The 19,818-nt window shown below is 50.1% G+C and overlaps 2 protein-coding genes across 18 annotated transcripts in view; both read left to right on the top strand.

The window, feature by feature from the left end:
* The first annotated feature begins 116 nt into the window (after nucleotides 1-116).
* METTL13 (methyltransferase 13, eEF1A N-terminus and K55) lies at nucleotides 117-5,256 on the top strand. 2 transcript variants are annotated; one of them, XR_014932547.1, is made up of 8 exons: nucleotides 117-346; nucleotides 909-1,656; nucleotides 2,050-2,310; nucleotides 2,698-2,893; nucleotides 3,127-3,270; nucleotides 3,406-3,618; nucleotides 3,996-4,127; nucleotides 4,472-5,256. XR_014932547.1 is itself a non-coding variant. In XM_015869669.2 (8 exons), the coding sequence occupies exons 1-8, from the start codon at nucleotides 194-196 to the stop codon at nucleotides 4,744-4,746; spliced, it is 2,061 nt and encodes a 686-aa protein (XP_015725155.2). In that variant the 5' UTR covers nucleotides 117-193; the 3' UTR covers nucleotides 4,747-5,256. The 2 variants fall into 2 exon arrangements, 1 of the variants encoding a protein (XP_015725155.2); XM_015869669.2 differs by having other exon boundaries at nucleotides 2,111-2,310.
* Nucleotides 5,257-9,448: 4,192 nt separating this feature from the next.
* Nucleotides 9,449-19,818, top strand: part of DNM3 (dynamin 3) — a 157,608-nt gene continuing 147,238 nt past the window's right edge. For all 16 annotated transcript variants that reach the window (XR_014932546.1, XR_014932542.1, XR_014932545.1 and 13 more), the window contains exons 1-2: nucleotides 9,449-9,647; nucleotides 18,172-18,245. Coding sequence is in view for 9 of the 16 variants with exons in the window: in XM_085510919.1 (XP_085367045.1) it covers nucleotides 9,502-9,647; nucleotides 18,172-18,245 (220 nt within the window). In the remaining 7 variants the exon portion in view is untranslated. The remainder of the gene's footprint in view (nucleotides 9,648-18,171; nucleotides 18,246-19,818) is intronic.

The following is a 19,818-nucleotide window of genomic DNA, read 5'->3' as shown; positions in this document are numbered from 1 at the left end:
TGTTACATCTGGGACCTGCCACCATCTTCACGCAGGTTTTAGTACCGCCCTTCCTGAGTGCAAACCAATAGGAAGCGGCCGAGGCTGCGCTCAGTGGGCGCGCCGCGCACTGGGATGCCGTCAGAAGGGGCGCGGTACGGGAACACGTGTTCGGGACCGGCCCCGGTACCAACCGAACCGCCGGACCGGGGCCATGGATCTGCTGCCCCGCAGCCCCGCGGAGTTCGGCTCGGCGCGGTACTGGGATCGGTTCTTCCGGCAGCGCGGGCAGCGGCCCTTCGAGTGGTACGGGGCGTTCCCGGAGCTGTGCCCCGTGCTGCTCAAGTACGTTCGGCCCCGCGACAAGGTGAGGCCCCGGTTCTCCGCCCTCGGTTCGGTTCGGCGCGCTCCATCGCGCTCTGCCGTGCAGATCCTGGTTCCGCCCGGGCTGCGCTCCATATCTGAGCTCTGTTTGTAACCCCCCTGCCTCGCAACTGGGTTGATTTGCTTGCACCGCAGCCGTGCTCCTACAGACCGTGTAGTTTCAACTGGCCCCTTCCGAGCCCATTAGCAGCACAGTGAGGTTTGGCTCAATGAAGGGAAAGAGGCAGCAACGCGGTGCTCCATAGTCAGCTCTTGGCACAAGAAATGTGATGTTTCCAGCAAGAAATCAGAAGACACCTACATGTTGTTCCACCATGGGGTTAAATCACCCCGATAATCCCCAAAACAGGCAATGTGGGCACTTCAGTGACCGTGTGCCTTTATGGGATTGTTATGTTAGGGCTGCGGGGAGGATCTGGAGGTGCAATGGATGTGGTTCTTGCTGAGGGCTCCTGGTTAATGTCACATTGTTGGGCTGTAAAATGCTTTGAGGTGTGTATGCAGGGCAACCTCACCATCACTGCTGCTCTTGTTCTGCTTCCCAGGTTCTCGTGGTCGGCTGTGGGAACTCGGAGCTGAGTGAGCAGATGTACGACACGGGGATGTGTGAGGACATTGTGAACATTGACATCAGTGATGCTGTGATCCGTCAGATGCAGGAGCGGAGTGTCAGCAAGAGGCCAAAGATGAGCTACCTGCAGATGGACATGCTTCACATGGACTTCCCGGATGCCCACTTCCAAGTGGCCCTAGACAAAGGCACGCTGGATGCCATACTCAGTGATGACGAGGAGGTCACTCTATCTAAGGTGGACAGGATGTTTGCTGAGATCAGCCGGGTTCTGCAGGTGGGAGGGCGCTACCTCTGCGTCTCCTTGGCTCAATCCCACGTGCTGAAGAAAGCAGTGGAATACTTCTCCCAGGAGGGCTGGGGGGTGCGTGTTCATGAGGTGGCCACCAGCGGGGACAAGCAGCAGTTTGTCTTGCCGGTCTTTGTCTACGTGATGACAAAGTTCAGGAAGATCCCTGGCTCTGCACTGCAGATCCTGGAGATCTGCCCCGAGGAGCAGGACAAGCCACTGCGACTGGAGAGCACAGAGCGGCTGGTGGAGGCTGTGAAGGACAGGCAGCACTACGCCCTGCTCTGCAGCCAGCTCAGCAAAGCCCCCTGCGGGGAGCAGCTTTCCCTGGATCTGTGTGATAAAGCCAGTGGCAGACCGCGCTATACGCTGCATGTAGTCGACAGCCCTGCAGTGAAACTCTCCCGTGACAATCGCTTCGCCATCTTCATCAGTGAGTACAGCCTTTCCTGCCTGCAAAGAGACAGCGCTCCAGGAGCTGCTATAGCAGCGGTGGTCCTGGCCTGCTGGAATTGGAGCTGAAGAAGGAAATCATCAGTCCCTGTGGGGTTTGGTTTGGGTTTTACTCTCAGAGATTTGTTGAGCTCTGTCAGAAGCTCTGTTAGCTTCCTGTGTGCCTGCAGAGCCTGAGGCTCAGCACAAACCACAGACGAGTTTTGGGGCTATTGGACACCCCTTTATCATGAGATGTGGCCCCTATATGAGCCTGCCCAATTTGAGAAAGATCCTTCTGATCACTGTTTGTGCAGCCTAGCTCTGGGCATAAGGCTGTGTCACACAGTGCTGCCTCCTTGTGAAATCTCTGCATCCTTCGGTTCCTCTCCAGGGTGGTTGTGCAGGGGCCAGCACCTGCCTGGGGCTCTCCTGACCACAGCCCCCATCTGCAGTCCCACAGGGCAGAGAAACCGAGTGGCTCTTTGGGACGGAGGAAGGGCGGAAGCAGCTGGCTGCCAGCGCGGGCTTTGGGCGCCTGGTCACTGTAGCCCTGCACAGGGAGCAGCACTATGAGGGCATGGCAAGCATCCAGGCAGAGCTGTCGGGGAAGGTGATGGAGCTGGCCCCGCCGGGCCTCCCTGCCCGGCAGCAGGTGAGCCCACTCACTTGGCTTTCCCATTGCCTGGGCCAACCCCAGAATGCCAAACACACACACACACACACACACACACACACACACACACAAAAAGGCTGTCCCAAAAACTTGAGATCAGTGTTCTCACCTTTAACTCCTCCTACCTCTTCTGTCTTCTCTTTCTTGCTCTAACTTCCTAAGCCCTCCTTGTAAAAGGCCTTTGGTTGCCTGCTCCCTGTATCCCAGCATAGAGCAGGGTGAGCCCAGTGTCCTGTGCACTGCCTGCAGCTCATCCTGCTGCTTCCCAGATGTGTCAGCTTCATCCCAGCCCTCCAGTCACAATCAAGACAGGGCCAGTGCCTGTCCCTATAGCCTAGATGGCATGAATCTCTGTCCTCCCTGCAGGTACCCTTCCTGTCTGCAGGAGGGGACATCGGGGTGCGGACAGTATGGCACTGTGACACCAGCCCCCTGAGTGGGGAGTTCGTTGTGGAGGATGTCAAGGGGGACAATGCATGCTACTTCCGTCGCCTTGTTTTCCTCAGCAACAGGAACGTGGTGCAGTCAGAGGCCCGGCTCCTGGCCCCTGCACCTCCCCCAGGTACACTGAGAAGATGGTTGGGGATGGGGCAGGGCTGAGGGTGACTCTGGGTGGTAGGGAGTGAGATGAATGTGAAGAAGGAGATAAAATGTCATGCTGGGACCTGTCTGTCTTGTCTCAGTGCAGATGTGAGTGGGGTTTTGCTCTGCATTGTTGGTGGGACTTGGGTTTGGGGTGGTCAGTCCCCAGAAAGCACCCCTGGCTGCAGCCCCACCTTACCTCCTATCTTTCAGGCCAGAAGAAATGGAGGAAAGGCAAGAAGAAGCCTGGCCCTGCTGAGCCTCCTATGGCAATTGACAAGAGCTACCTGTGCTGCGAGCACCACAAGGCCATGGTGGCGGGGCTCTGCCTGCTGGGCAGCTCCGGCCCCCTACCAGGTGATGGGGTGGGAAATGGTTTTCCATGCTGTGGAGCCTCAGTGCCTTGCTAGAAACAGCTTGGGGCAGGTGGGTGGCATGGGCAGAGGGAGCATGGCAGTCCTGGCAGCTCACCTGGGCTCTATCCCTTGGCAGGAACTCCGATTGCAGTGCTGGTGGTGGGACTTGGTGGTGGCAGCCTGCCCCTCTTTGTCCACGACTACTTCCCACAGGCTCACGTGGCCGTGGTGGAAATCGACCCCTCCATGCTAGAGGTGGCCACACGATGGTTTGGCTTCTCCCAGGATGACCGGATGCAGGTGCACATTGCTGATGGCCTGGACCATGTGGACAAACTGGCAGCTGAAGGTACTATCTTGCAAAGCTTTAATTCTACTTCCTGTCCTGCCCTCCTACTGGTTTCCAGCTCTGTCTCGTCTCTCCCTGTGCTATCCTGTCCCTCCACAGAAGCCATGCTGTGGGATGGTGTTCCCCATGTTTCTCTTGCATCTCCTGCCATGTGTCACAAGCTCCAGCCTTGACAGGTCCCTGCAGCGAGCAGGCTTATCCTTGTCATTGTGTGCAGGGGACCTCTATTTGCTGTCTTTCCCCAGTTCAGAAGGTGCTGTCACAGAAGCACCTGAAAGTGACAGAGGGGGGAGCCTGGCCACCATGTTTGCTGCTTCCCCATGCAGTGTTTCTCATCCCTTTGCAACAGGATAATGAGTCTGTGTTTTCTCCTGCAGCCCCAGCTCAGTACGATGCCATCATGTTTGATGTGGACAGCAAAGACCTCACAGTTGGGATGAGCTGTCCGCCCCCAGCATTCGTGGAGAAGCCCTTCCTGGAGAAAGTTAAAACCATTCTCAAGCCGGAAGGTACGACGTGGGCTCTGGTGGTGGTGCCCCTGCAGGTAGCAGGGCTGGTCTGGCTGGTCCTGGATGTGGTTTGGGTGGTGGGTTCCTCATCCTGGAAAGCAGTGGCTGTGCTGTTGTGACTGATGTGTAGCAGCTGCCTTTCCCAGCAGATCCCAGCTCCCAGTGATGTGGAGCTGGGCCAAGGGCTCTCATTGTGCTGCGCAGAGCTACATGTGAGATGGAGCTTGTTGCACCAGTGGTACTGATACAGCCATGTATTGTGTAGAGAGGGGGTGAGCAGGGAGGCGTGTGCAGGTTGCCAGGCTCTCAGGTGGCTGTCCTGAACCCCTCTTGTTCCACTGCAGGGGTCTTCGTGCTCAACCTGGTGTGCCGTGACACTCAGCTGAAGGAAACTGTTCTGGCCATCCTCAGGGAAGTATTTCCCCAGCTCTACACACGCCACATCGATGGGGAGGTCAACGAGATCTTGTTCTGCCAGCCCAGCCCCAAGAGCCGGCGGGACCCTGTGGAGCTCACAGTACTTGCCCAGGCACTGGAGAGGTCAATGCAGCAGCTGGGGCGCTCCTGGGACAGCTCGTATGCACTGGCAGACATGCTGCAGGCCGTCACCATCCTCTGAGAGGAGCCCTGATGCCACTTGAGCAAAAGGAGTGCCTGCACGGTGCTGCAGCTGGGATGTTGTTTACCCCACAGGGAGCCATTGCTGGCCTGGTGCCTGCCTGAAGGATGCAGCTGGCATGGAGAGGGGCTCCCTACAGCAGGAGGGAGCCCAGTGTGCCTCCTGCAGCGTTGAGGCTCTGCTCGTTGCATACAGCAGGGCTGGGGAAGAATGCTGGGAGAACAGGGAGCTGTGCTGCGCATGGGACAGTGTTGGGGGTGGCAAGAGGAAAAAGGTGCTCCAGGGCTGGCAGGGCTGTGTTTGCATATGTCCTCACTGCTTTCCTGTTGTGGTTAAATGTCACTCTGACCATCCTCTTCCCTTCCAACACTGCCCCTTCCCCATGTTCTGCTTTCTTCCACACCTTCAGGAGCTCTGCTTGTTGGCAGCTCTGCCCCAAGGCTGGTAGCAGATGTGTGTAGATGGGCTGAGTGCTTTGAGAATAAAGCTCAGGACTGCTCTTGAGGTTCACAGTGCTCCACCAGGTTCATCTCTCACTAGCAGTGATGGGACACCGCAGTCCCTTTGGTGCCTGATGCCCCTGCTGCTCTGGGGCATGCCAGGTCCTGCCAGGCTGTGAAGGGAGTTGCTTAGATCCCATGTCCATTGCTGTCTGCATTATTCTTCATGCAGTGGGACAGGTTGGTGCCCCACTTTCTCCTTTGGCTGCCCTGCTTCTGTGCAGGGGGAGCAGATGCTTTCTTTTTTTGCAAAGTGCTTCTGATCCTCCCCAGGCACTCGGAGCACTCACGAGTGTCAGCACTCAGATTTGGGCTGCCCAGCTCCCCACTGCAGACTGATAAGCTGTGACAGCTCTGTGCTCTGCCCGGGGCTGCACGCAGTTGCTGGTCACTGGCAGGGGCAAGGCTGGAGCTCAGCTGTGCAGCAATCAGTCCACCCTGTGCAGTTCTTTTCTAAATCTCTGTAGTCATTGGTACCTTTATTTGAAGGATGTCTGTTATCCATCCAGTTCAGCGACGGCAAATTTCTCAGCTCTTATCAGAAGTGCTGCATTCAGTCTATTTTTAACTCAGTTTCCAATTCTCAACATAATTGCAATGACACAGATTAGCGTGCAATGCCCTTTAATTTATCTAAACCGTTTCATTTCTTCCCCGGCAGCTCACACAAAGGGTGTGTTCATCCCTCCTTTGTCCAGTTCTGCATTTCTGCTGCATTTCCTAATTGCTGTGTAATGCCACATCCTGTTGGAGAAACAAAAGGCATCTATTGGAAAGAAAGTGGTGATGAGACTTCAGTCCATTGCAGCTGTTCTTGCAGTCACTGACAGCCCTGCAGTGTTGGTCAAGAAATATATTTCAGCCTGAAAACCAGCAAGTATTTAATGAGTGCTGCAGTTACCTGAAATTCTCTGCAGGTGAAAGAGGAAGAATTGATCAGTAGAAATTATCTCCCAGGGCAGCAAAAAGGGGGTAGATAACGTGTATGTTTGACAGCTGTTTCTGCTGAGTGTTTTGGCAGCGTATACTATGTTTGTATCCTTTTCTCTTCATTTCCTTCCTTTACAGCGTGGGCACATTGTAAACAGGGGAGCTAGAAGCAAGCGCTCCTGTCACTTAGCAACCTCCGATGGTCTCAGAGATGCTGACATCTTTCCTTTCTGGATTTCCCAGCACAAAAAGAAAGCACTGTGTAAACTGGGGCATGGCTCAGCCCTGAGTCTGCAGCCATCCCTAGCTGCTGGGGGCTCATCCTGAGCTGATTTCCTTCAGATCTGTGCACATTAAGCCTGGCTTTGCTGGCTGGGGACACAGGATGCGTACTGTCAGGCTGCAGCAAGGGGCTGCTGCTGCTTCCCAGGTGCCCTAAGTGGGAGACTGCAGGGAAACCTCTCTGCAGGCTGCAGTGCAGCACAGCTCTTTTTCTACTTTCAGTCTCTTTTGCAGTCTCGTGGTCTCTTTTCTGAGCTCTCCTCGCTGCCAGATGCACTGTGTGATGCTGGCTGGCATGATAATGCCAGCGCTGCAAACCTGCAGAGCCAGGCACTAGTGGAAACCTGGGAGCACCCCTTGCAGTGAAGGCACCAACCCCGTGCCTCCTGCTTCATGCAGATCAGCTGTATAAAAAGCTCCGCAAGACCTTGGGTTTGGAGCTGAGCCAAGGAGATGTGAGGAAGGTCCCTGGAGAGATGGGAAAATCATGCGTGAAGGAGCGTGCCTCTTCTGAATGTGGCCCAGGGGAGGACACAACCTTGGCTGTGCTCTGCTGGCGGGGAGAGCGTGCCTGGCTGCTCATTGCAGGCATCTGCGTCTCCTCTGTGGCAGCTCCTATATAACACGTACTCCATGAAGGGAATTGTGTTGGCGTGCATTTATAAAGCAGCCTGGGGACCTGAACTGAACGTCCCGTTTTAACGTCACGCTGCCTGGTTTGAAAGAGCTGTTAGCAGGTAAGGAGCAGTGACAGCTGTGCCCTGAAACCAGGCTCTTCTCCCCATTTATTTTGCTGTGAGTCAGGGCAGGACATTCTTGCTATCCATAGTCTTTATCTGAAATGCACTGGAGGCTCCTGCTGGTTCCATGAGCCTGGGGACCTGAGCAGGTAGTGCTGGAGCTGGTGACATCCAGAAGTGCCACCCCTCTTCCCACTGTACTGGGAGAGCTGGGGCTGTGAAAGTCTCATCTCCTTCCTGAGCCCAACATATGACAAAAGGAAGTGACAACAAGCGTGGGGCACTGAAGCCTTGTGCTCCTTGGGAAAACAGGGACCTGGAGGTGCCTTCTCTCTGGCATCTCAGAGCTGTTAGAACATGTGCATCCTTGGCACACCATGTGCATCCATCATGTTTGTGCTTTTGGTGAAGTGGGAAGGTTGTATTCTCACCGCTTGTGGCATGTTTTGAGAGGGCAGATGTTTCTAAGTGATGGGGTCCCAGGGTGAGCATGGTCAGCTTAGCCAGAAACAGTGGAAACTGCCTAGACTTGAGGCAATAATTTAATCTTTTTCTATGAGTTGATGTTTTCTCGCTTATTTTTAATAAGGGGAAGGAAACAAAGATAATTGTAAAGCTACTGTAAAAGACAGGTACTGGGGTTATCAGTTTCAGGGTAGCACAGCGTTGCCCCCTAGATCCTGCCATATCCAGTGCTCATTTCTCTCTGGCACTGAGGGGGTCCTGGTGCCAGGCTGCTCCTTTCCTGACTGTAATGATTTCATAAGTGATGGGAAATGTGCCTACACTTGTGCTGGGAGGGTTTTGCCAAAATGTGATGCTGTTGTTCCTGACTCCCAGCCTTGGTAGAAACCCATTGGCTGGAAGGAGGCCAAAAAGCTCCTCTGATTCTTCCTGGCACAGGCTGCTCAGTTGGGAGCGTGAAAAAAATTCATGCTGTTAATTGGCACAATTATGCCAATAACCCCAGGCTCCATCTAGATAGAAAGGACCGCAAGGCTTTTCCCAGAAGGGCAGAGACAGAGTAATAATAACTCCTTAGTCTGAACTAAACACAGTTCTTCCTGCTTGGATGCCAGGCAGCATCTTCCCTTGCCATGAGGACAAGTTCAGCTCTTTACCCTTTGCATGGAGAGGGGCTTCATGATGGGCTGGAGCCATGGCCGTGCTGGTGGTGTGTCCTCAGCCCCAGCTGTAGTGCAAGGATGGGTCGGGGCCTTGTGCTGGGGCTCAGCTCCTCCTGTGTCTCTGTTGGTAGCTGTTTGTGCCCCGGGTTAGATGCAGTCCTGCTGTGGGGATTCACTTCTTATGCTTGTTGTCAGCTCTGGCCAAGCTGTTCTGCTCACATTGCAGACCGTCAGTGCCTGTCAGCCACTTGGATGCCCGCAGCTCCCTGTTGTTTTGCTATTCATGCTGAGCAAGCCCCGCGTCTGGCTCAGCACAGAGGATGACTTCCATCACTGCAGGCCTCCACAGCCTGTCTGGGCTGTCTGCGTTGTGATGGCTGAGAGTAATCACAGCTAAATCTCACCATTATGTGCTGCACCTCCAGCTTGGCCTCTCCGTGCAGCTTACACTGACCCAACACACCTCTTGCCCTGTGATGCCAAGGCAGCCTGCTCCCAAACTCAAGGCTCTCAGCTGCGCTATGAGGTACCATTACCCCTTATAGCCCCTATGAGGTACCGTTACACCTTATAACCCCATGAGGTACCGTTACCCCTTATAGCCCCTATGAGGTACCGTTACACCTTATAGCCCCTATGAGGTACCGTTACACCTTATAGCCCCTATGAGGTACCGTTACACCTTATAACCCCTATGAGGTACCATTACCCCTTATAACCCCTATGAGGTACTGTTACACCTTATAGCCCCTATGAGGTACCGTTACACCTTATAACCCCATGAGGTACCGTTACCCCTTATAGCCCCTATGAGGTACCGTTACACCTTATAACCCCTATGAGGTACCGTTACACCTTATAACCCCTATGAGGTACCGTTACACCTTATAGCCCCCATGAGGTACCGTTACACCTTATAGCCCCTATGAGGTACCGTTACACCTTATAACCCCTATGAGGTACCGTTACACCTTATAGCCCCTATGAGGTACCGTTACACCTTATAACCCCTATGAGCGTTCTCTGTACGCTCCGTGGGCCTCAGACTCCCGCCACCAGCCGGGGGCCGTGCCCTGTCAGCCGAGGCCCCGCCCACCAGCCGGCAGCGAGGCGCGTGCGCAGTGCTGCGGCCGTTACCTGTCAGCGGAGGCGGCGGGCGGAGGAGGAGGCGGCGGGATGGAGGGGCTCATCCCGCTCGTCAACCGGCTGCAGGACGCCTTCGCGGCGCTGGGCCAGAACTGCCTGCTCGACCTGCCGCAGATCGCGGTGGTGGGAGGGCAGAGCGCCGGGAAAAGCTCCGTGCTGGAGAACTGCGTCTCCAGGTAAGACGGCGGCCGCCCCCTCCGCACCCCGGCCCTCCCCTGTGTGTGTGTGTGTGTAGTGGGGGAGGTCGCTGTGGCGGTGGCTGTGGCTGTGGTGATGGCTGTGGTGATAGCCGTGGTGATGGTGCGGGCTGGTGGCTGCCCCTGCATCCCGCCGTGCTGTTGGAAGGATGAGCTGCTGCTCTGTACTGGGAGGTGCTTCTCACTGCCGCCCTGCCAGAGGGCTCTGCTGTGCCTGAGCTGCAGGCTGAGCTGTTCTGTGAGTAACTCTAGACACAGAATCACCCGGTCTGTTGCACCTCCGTACCTGCATCTTGAAGTCTTTTGCAGTAGTCAATATCAAAAAGCCTTATTTCAGACCTATTTCCACAAGGTTGAAGTGAGTATGTTTTACTCTTGCCTTTTCTCCGTACTGGGTGAGCACGTGTGTTCAGCAGATGTGTGGTTACTTGTTAGGCTGTGACTGTGAACCCTCAGAACCAGATGGGCAAATATCTGTGAGGCTGAAGAGTGTTTCTGGTCGGCAGAGCAGCAGGTAAAAAGCTCTTCTTAGTAATAGAAAACTCCTGTCTTTACATGATGACAAAGCTCTGGAAAATGAGTTTGTTGTATCTCAGCAGCCCATAGCCATTGGGCTGACATGTTGGCTTTAGTGTCCTTTGCTTGTGATCTTGTGAAGATGACTTTATTTTCCCATGCAGGCAGAGAAACCACTTGCAGGTGGTAAAGTTAGATCTTCCTTATGCAGCTTAACTCTTTACATTCCCCAGCGTCCAGTTAATATCTCACAGGTCTGACTGACCTCAGTGCTCGCGTGCAGCAGAGCTGTGTGTGTGTTTGCTTCTGCAGGAATTGTGTGACAGCCAGAGCTACGTGTTCCCTCGGGGTTGGTGTGGGACAGGGCTGCAGCAGGGCAGCATCAAGGCTCCCAATGCAGCAGTTAGCTTTGTTATATGGGTTCACATCCTTCGTGTATTTGGAGGGTTTCCTCATCATTTATTTCTCTTCTCTGTGCAATGAGGTCTACCTTTTTTTGATAGTTAAACTGTTTGAAGTCCTTGGATGTTACGTTGAGATGAACACAAGAGGCTCTGGGGAACAGCTGAGGACAGCAGCGTTTACATGTTAAACCTTCATATGTTCCTAATGAGCCCGTGGTGCTCATTGGAGGAAATGGAATTGTCTGAAGAGTACGGGAAGAACAAATGTTCACACTGCCTGCTCCTCTTTGCAGCAAGAACAAATGTGCCCATACAGTGCTGGGGCAGTGCTTAAAGCAAAGCTGCTGGGAGAGAGCCTGGGAAGCACAAAGGGAATCCAAGCTCCAGCCCCTTGGTGGGAGCAGGGTGCAGGATTGTGACCCGATGTGGTGTTTGTGCTTCTTGGATGAGGATGACTTGCTTTTGGTAACAACGAGGTTCTCTATAAGGAAATTAGGGGCAGGAGGTGATCCTTGCGATTTGGATCTGGGTAGAGAGTTTCCCTGTTATTTCATATGTCAAGATGGACTTCCAAGATCGCTTGTTATCTTCACCTGTGCCTATCTTGTCAGGGCCTCATTTAATTCTTCCAAATAGTGAGAAATTAATAATTGGATTTCCAAGCTGAAAGCTCTTTACTTCCTTCCCTGCTTAATGTAATATCAAATGGACACGGCCGAATAATGATTTTATAAGAGATGTGAAGTCCCGATTGTAACCCTGGCAGTCACAGCCCTAGAACTGCTTTCATTTTAAGAGCCCGAGGTCTGCTTTTGTCATACAGCTTTGCAGCTTTTTGATCTGAGCTGTGTTGGATAATCTTAGGGCCCCTACGTGGTGTGCAGTTATTTGTTATGAAAGATGTGCTGCTCTCTGCCTTTTGCATTGCCTTTCTTTGTGTGCTCGGCTCATCCCTGTTCCAGGTGATGGTGGATGTGACCTGTTAGGCATTAAGGGAAGAGAAGGGGGCTTCAATCCAGCCTCTGGAGTAGAGCGTTTCTCCCAGCAGGCTGTGGGCATCCTGGGGAGATGGCTCACATTGCTGCAGAGATCTTATTCTTTCAGTTTGCCGTCACTGACAGAGGCACTTCTCTTTACAGGAAATTCACCTCTTACATGAAACAGGCATGGAAAAGCCAAGTGGCAGGAGATGCAGGAATCTCTGTGGTGCTCTGTGTTCTTTTATTAATCTTAGGGACCTTCTGGAAATGAGAACCAACCCCTCCTTTTCCTGACTAATTAAGCCATTGTACGGCTGTATTGAGGGTATCAGTGTTGCTATCAAAACACTCTGGTGTGCTGAAAGCAAGGATTGTTTCTGGGGATTCCATTAAATGGAAACAGTAGCAAATGAGACAGAGGCTCCTTTTGGTTCCTTCCCCAAATAGTTTTATAGATGTAAAGGTTGTTAAACAAACGTGGCTATTTAGAAGTGATGTAGATGGCCCAGTTTTGTCCTTAAAGAAGAATCTGATGTGAATGGGAAGTTCAGTTTTACCCCAGGTCCTGAGAATCACTATGTGCCAAGTAAAACGGGAGTGTAAACAAAGATGCTCATTAGCTTTCTCAAATGTAAGGTAAGCATTTTCTTTTAAGTATGAGTATGACCCACGTCTCTTAGTTCTGGCACTTAAAATTTGTGCTTAACAGGTTTAGCCTGTTGTTAAGAAGAGCTGTGCTCAGTAACGAGGCAGAGCACTGGGAGCCCTGGCTCACGTCCTGGCATGGAAGTTCAGCTTATCAAGGGCTTTACAGAGATGTTAATCAGTGAGTAATTCTTACCTCAGCTGGAAAGTGTCTCTAGCAGATACGTATGGTCTTAATACGTAAACAGATAGTTGAATGCATGTTAACTGTGTAACTGTTTGGACATGCACCTGTAAACACAGGGAGTGAATTGCTACAGGTTACAGCAGAGAAGCAGTTGAGAGGATGCTGTGCTTTTCTCTGCCTCTGCTTTATGGCATGACCTCACGCATCTTTAAATGTAACCTCTATCCTCATGCATGCGCCTCAGGTCTTTACTCTGTAGGTAGGTTTATGATTTTGATTTAAAGTTATTTTTATCTTCCATCTATTTTTAAAGGAAAATGTGAGTGTATAATCTTAATGTCTGTATGGAATAACTGCAGCTGTGGCCTAAAGCTTGCTGTGACACATTTCTCTGCTTTGTGGAATGGCTGCTTTAGATCCCACATGACACTAAGGCAGGACATTGGGTTCTGCTTGCAGTAGCTGAGATGCAGCAGGGTTCTGCTTTCCATAAAGGCCCCTTGGCAGTGCTCAGTTTAGTCCCTCAGAGAGATCACATTGTGCCTTGGGATCCGTCTGTTAATCATGGAACAAACTGATATTTTTTCTGGGTTGCAAGCACTGAGGGGCAAAATCCATCTCTGCTTTTTCTGTTTTTTTAAGCAGTGCATGACAAAGCAAGGCCTTCTGGTAACTGGAAGCTGTGAACTCCCCGTGCTTGCTGTCCCCATGTGCAGAGATTTACTGGGAGGCTCTTTAATGCCGTGTGTCTGCAGTGTAAATATGCTGAGAGCAGGAAGTGAGCATTATTTTACTGTGACCTTGCATCTTTTTTCTTCAGCAAGTTGCAGTAAGGTGAACAAGGCAGCGTTATTGAACTTGAGAGGAGCAAATCCCATTTAACTGCTTGCTGGGCTTTGATGTACTGCCAAGTGCTGTTGTCGGTGATAGCCTCTGGGATGCAGAGGAGACTGTAGCTGGAGATAAGAGAAGTTTTCAACTGAAGCATCTAGTGATAATGTCAGCTTTTGTAATTTGTGTGACGAAGTTGTGCTTAAATCAATACCTAGCAGACTATTTCTGCATCCTAACTCCTGTGCAAGATTCCACCCTTCACAGACATAGGAGTTCTACTACTTGCTGTAATGCAGCAGCTAGATTTCTGCCTTCACAGCTGATAAAATCAAAGCTGGATCCCTCTTAAGCACTCAGTGCCTTGTTTCCTACGTAGATACCTACAAATAAACATGTATTCAGTAGTGCTTGTCTATGTAGGATGCACTAGAATGACCAGTGTGTAGATTCACCTACAGAGAGCAGGCAGGGCTCTGTGGCAAGCGCAAGAACAACTAGGAGGTACCTGCAGCCTCTTCCAGCTGAGGTGGGGTCTGCTGAAAGCAGTTATAGCATCAACCATCAGAGGCAATGCTGTGCCCTGATGTGCCCACCTTGGTTCACATGGACAGAAGGTCCCCAGCATCCATCATTTCTGGGAGGTTGCTCCCTCCCACCACCTCCTCCTGTTGTCTTTCTGTCTATAAATTCAGGCTTTATGCTGCAGTGCCCTTTCTGTTCTCCCTCCATGCGTTTTTGAAAGGAGCAGAAACAACCGAGTCTAGGCACCTTTCAGCTTTGCAAAAGGATCTTTGCTGGCTTGTCTAGTACAAAGAAAGGTGGCTTCACCAATTCACGTGTTCATTGCAAAAGAAAGAAATGCATTGTCACAGTGCATCTGGTTTTTTTGCTCATGGTCTTCGTGATAGCTGAAGATTGCGTCCTGTACCTCTGCTTAATGGCTCAGTGTGGATGGATCTGAGCTCAGCACAGTGTGATTTGGGAGGAAAGAGTTGACAATAGCAGGACACGGGGAAATGGATCCAAGTTGAAGGAGGGAAGATTTAGGTTGGATGTTAGGGGGAAGTTCTTTACTAGGAGAGTGGTTAGGCCCTGGAACAGATGGCCCAGGGAGGTTGTGGATGCCCCGTCCTTGGAGGTGTTCAAGGCCAGGCTGGACGGGGTCCTGGGCCACCTGATCTAGTAAAGGTGTATGTTTGGTGGCCCTGCTATGCAGGGGGGTTGGAACTACATGATCCTTGTGGTCCCTTCCAACCCGGGTCATTCTGTGATTCTGTGAAGGGCTGAAGCTTTTTTTGTCTGAGATTTGCGGTATCTAAAAGTTTTGTTGTGGCAGGATGATCTAGAGGTGAGTTGTGTGCTAAATGCGTGCCTTAATAAAGCATGGAGCTTCATGCAGCTGGGAACACGCTGCCTACTGCCCCATCCTCCCAGCCAGCACATTTCTGTTTGTCTGATCGTATGGCAGAGGAAAATCTTCCTCAAATGTTTCTTTTGAAGAAAAAGAAACAAGTCACCAACACAGTTAATAGTGTTTGGCAGCTATAAGTTCAAAAGAAGAAAAGCAGCCTAACAGCTCACCTTGTGTTTAATGCGCTGACAACAATTTGAGGCAAGGAAAGAACCTTTGCTGTTCATTTCCTGTATGGAAGTAGCAAACCTTGCTGCATTAGTATTCATCCTGAGAATGGATGGCCTTTCATGCACTTACAGCACATGTAAATTAGCCCTTTCCTAAAAGCAAACACATCTGATTAGGGAGAATACAGTTGTGCTGAGAGGTCAATCCCCCCCATTGGAATTGATGGAGAGCACCACTGGGCAGGAAGTAGTGGAAGCTTTTGTTGCATCTTAAAAGAGAGAGGAAAAGGGGCATTTTCACAAATGGAATTAGGATGATGCAGCAGAGTTTTGGATGCCTGCCAGTGAGGACAGACGCACGGTGCATACAGTGCCTTGCCTACGAGGCTGCACATTGGCAGCTTCCTGATCTGTTAGTACAGCAAGCCCACAGCCCCGGCATAATCACTGCAAACAGAGCACCGCTCAGCTCAGCGCTCGTGTGTGTTTGCCTGGCAGCTTTTCATAGCTGAGTATGGCAAATTTTCAGTCCTATGAACATTACCCAGGCTTTACAACTTTCTATTATGTAGCAGATTATATTTTTAAATAGTAGAAAGCACATGCTTTTTATTTGCTACAGTGAACAAGCTTGTCCTTTTCTGTGCGGAACTGCAATGTAGGGTGCTCTCGTTGCTGTCAGAATGTGATGTTGTGGAAATGTGATGGTCAGTACTTTCTGTCCAGTCATGTTTAATGGAAAACTTCACCACAGGGGCTGGGATCCTGGTCTCTGACTCCTGAGGGCCTGCCCAGCTGTGTAGGCTGCAGTGCGTGGTTACTGCTCTTGGGTATTGGAGTGCATCTCAGTGCAGCAATGTAACTGATCTCTCAGCTGAAGGAAGCCTTACCGTGAGAGAATGGCTACTACAAATGTACTTAAGAGATCCCAAACTAAGTGCTGGAGTGCGGTGGTAGAGTTGGCAGCAGCTCTGGTTTACAAAAAATCCCTGGAAGAACTGGTATAAATCTGTAAGAGCTGTTACAGCAAACGTCATTACGTATCCACAGCTTCTTAATGCATTTAGCTTGCCTGGCAGGTAGGTATCATTCATCTTCAATAAGGAGGCTTAGTTATTCTGTACGTCTTTATGTAAGCCCCGTTTAGTTAGGCTGAGATTTTGCATCATTTGAGTGATGCTGTGGGAGATTTCCTTGATTGACAGACAGGCCCAAACAGAAGCACATTCACTATTCTGTAACTAATGAGAGGAGGTGAGGGATCAAGTGGTCGCTGATAAGAAGAATTGGTCTCTGTGCTTTGAGTTAATGAGGAAGAACACGTAGCCAAATAGCAGTGTGTTGTGAAAGTGATGTATGCTGCTCAATTAGTGAATAACAGTTTGTGGTTCAGAATGCCAAAGCACAACAGAGGTACTGCCCTGCAGCTTCTAGAACTTCTTGCAATGTTTCCCTGTACTGTTTGTAGTGCTGTTTGAAGGGCAGAGGAGCTGTGCTTCCAGAGCCACAGGGGAACAATAAATACAGCAACATCCAGTGCACATCTTCAGATGGACACTTTGAGTGTTAAGAGTTCTTTAGTTATACATCAACCAGGTTTGGTTTGTGGGTTTGAAAAAGTGAGCCTGAGGAAAGATGCTAACAAATATTAATGGGTCTCTCTGTAGTTTTCCACTGGGCCACGCTTTTTCTGTTTTGTTGTGGTGTAGCACTGAGCTTTAAGGCTAAGATGTGACAAATGCAAGCAAATGAAAGCAATTTATGCTCCTACAGTACAGCGTATGCATGTTGCAGACACAGGAGGTGATGGGCATGTGGTCATATGTTGTTCACCATGAAGTGCTGCCTTCCTGTGCACAACAGACCTGCACTCCTGGTGTGCCCGGCTGGAGCTGTGTAGAACAATGAATGTGTGCTGGAGAACTGCCCAGGACAACTATTGACTTTTGCCTTTAAGAAACATTGTATTTTGTAGATGTTCTGGGAGAAAGTGAGGGTTTGGGGCCATTCTTAATACATCAGTGGTTGTTTTTTTTCCTATGCTGCTAACAAACCCTATGGAGAATGCTTTCGAAATTGTGGGGATGGGGAAGCACCTGCATCCTGTCCTGTAGGTTTCAAAGCAGGATTTCTGCAGGAGCAATACTACAGTACTTGATGTGATTCTTCTACTGCTGGAGTTGTAAGGTAGTACTATGTTGCTTTTCCTTATAAAAAGTGAAGATATGGTTTAACTTGCATTTCTTCTTGTGTCTGAAGAATTGCCTATTTTATTTATTAATTAATTTATTTTTTCCTAGTAGGAGTGCTATGCATTTATGTGTTCCTCACCAAGCAGGACCTCAGCCACTCATCAGCTCTCTGCTCCTGCTTGCTTGAACAGACCATGAACTTTTCCACAGTAGGAAGGGTTACCAACTGCAGCCTGTTGTTATTGTTAGAGAGGGTTATCAAACGCAGCCTACTGTGAACATGGAAAGAGAATGTTCTGAAGGTTGTTGGCTTATGCTTCTCTGTAATTTTGCTGCTGAGGGACAGTCAGCATTGTACAACTAGGAATTGTGTGAATACAGTGTTCTTTATCTCTGGATGTGCTTAGTCTAAAAACTGATAAGTATTTTTAACCTTTGACTATTGCAAGAAGGGCTTTAGGGCCTTGTATGGTGTTTCAGACTGCACCAATTTGCTCTGGCTGGTCAGCTTGTTATTCATTTTAGCTGCTGAAATGGAGGAGAAAAAAAAGAGAATTAAAGCCTGAAATTATCATCTTGGTAGGCATTTTCTACACCCTAGGTTACTGTAATTTCAGTACATAGAAGAAAGGAATATGTTTTTCTTAAAATGTTCACATTTTCACCACGAGAATTTGTCAGCAGCTGGCACTTTGCTGTGAGACAGGCATCTTTCAGTAGGAAAAGAAGTTGTAATAGACCTTTTGAAACCTTTGATATCTCTTTAAGCTGCTTCTTTGATCCTTCTGCTGTCTCAAATGTTGCAAAGCATCACAGCAGGTAAAAATCAATATTTGTGGTGCTTTTTGCATTATCTTTGCTTTAAAGAGCGTGTATTCATATGACTGTATTCTCTATGTATCTTCAAGTGGAGTATAGGGTGTTATACATGATGATTATGAGGAAATAGAAGTGGTAATTAATGTTTACTACATATTTGTCTATTGATCTATTGCTAGCTCGAATCAAAATTGACAGCCCAAATTCATAGTACATTTTGAGGTGTATCTGTCCCCACCAAACTTCCACTTTCATGGCAGCTTTAAGGTTCCAAATTAGTTCAGTGTCTTATGTAACCAAACAGTCCTTTCTGGGTTGTAACTTCTTCTTTATTATTGTTCCTAGGGATTTTCTTCCACGAGGTTCTGGGATTGTAACGAGACGGCCATTGGTGTTGCAACTTGTCACTGCCAAAACAGGTAACCTCTCTTTCTTCTGGGTACGTTACCTGGACAAAATGCTGTTGTGTACTTCAACTGGAAGAAATTAAAAATCCAAGCAAAGAAAGGTGCAACTGCGCTGCCTAGAACAAGGGCCAGCTGCTTCAAAACTGCATGCTCAAGACCATCTAAGCTCATTCACAGAATCACAGAATGACCTGGGTTGGAAGGGACCTCAAGGATCATGAAGCTCCAACCCCCCTGCCTGGCAGGGCCACCAGACTTCCATGTTTACTAGATCAGGTTGCCCAGGGCCCCATCCAACCTGGCCTTGAACACCATGGGGCATCCATAACGTTCCTGGGCAGCCTGTCCCAGGACCTCACCATTCTCCTAGTAAAGAACTTCCCCGTAACATCCAAACTAACTCTTCCCTCTTTTAACTTAAAACCATTTTCATAGTTTCATAATTTCGTGCGGGTTGGAAGGGACCTTAGAGATCATCGAGTCCAGCCCTTGGAATTCGAGCCTCTGTGTAGCAGAGCGGCACTTCTACCACTTGCGCCACAGGGGGGATTCGAACTCCGGGCCCCAGTGTTGCAAGGTGGCGTCTTTAACCACTGCGCCACCGGGGCACACACATTTCCCCTTGTCTTACTATTATCAGCCTTTTCAAAGAGTTTATACCCCTTCTGATTATTGGTACCCTTCAGGTACTGAAAGGCTTCAATGAGGTCACCACGCAGCCTTCTTTTCTCCAGGCTGAACAATAGGGCAGGTGCTCCAGCCCCCTGACCATCCTCATGGTCCTCCTCTGGACCCTTTCCAACAGCTCCATGTCTTTCTTGTACTGAGGGCTCCACACCTGGACACAGTACTCCAGATGGGACCTCACAAGAGCAGAGTAGAGAGGGATAATCACCTCCCTATCCCTGCTGGCCACCCCTCTCCTGATGGTGCCCAAGATTCCATTTGCTTTCTGAGCTGCAAGAGCGAGCACACTGCTGGCTTATGTTAAGTTTCTCATCCACCAGGACCCCCAGGTCCTACTCTGCCGAGCTGCTCTCAAGGACAACTCCTCCCAGTCTGTACAGGTGCCTGGGGTTCTTCCGGCCCAAGTGCAAAACCTTGCACTTTGCCGTGTTGAACCTCATTAGGTTCACCTGAGCCCACCTTTCAAGCCTGTCAAGGTCCCTCTGAATGGACCCTCATTGTCCTGTCTGGTAAAATAATGCAATCTAAATCCTAGAGAGCATAGTCAATTTGATCCAAGATCAAACTCGTGGCAGAGGAGAAAAGAATTATTACATGCAAATTGTCTCAGAAATTAATTTTGATTTTGCATTTCTTAATGAGCTTGGCAGTTGTATTAGTTAACACATCAAAATTAAGGTACTTCTCTCTTCAGCTCTTGCTCCAGTGCACATGGATTTGGTTTCACACAGCTTGTTTTCGTGACTTGTCTTTTTAGGTTGGGCTCACTGTACTAAGTAGAGCAGAAGGTGGACTTTGTGAGAATGAGACTCCTGTGTATTTGTCTGGTCAAAAATGAAAACACTGCACGTGTGTACCACTGACCTATGTGAGATATTGTGACCTTTCATCAGAATTT

This window comes from Coturnix japonica, chromosome 11, assembly GCF_054131305.1.
Source record: "Coturnix japonica strain WE chromosome 11, WE-NBRP24, whole genome shotgun sequence".
Taxonomy (NCBI): Eukaryota; Metazoa; Chordata; class Aves; order Galliformes; family Phasianidae; genus Coturnix; species Coturnix japonica.
This window is presented reverse-complemented; position numbering and strand designations above follow the sequence as displayed.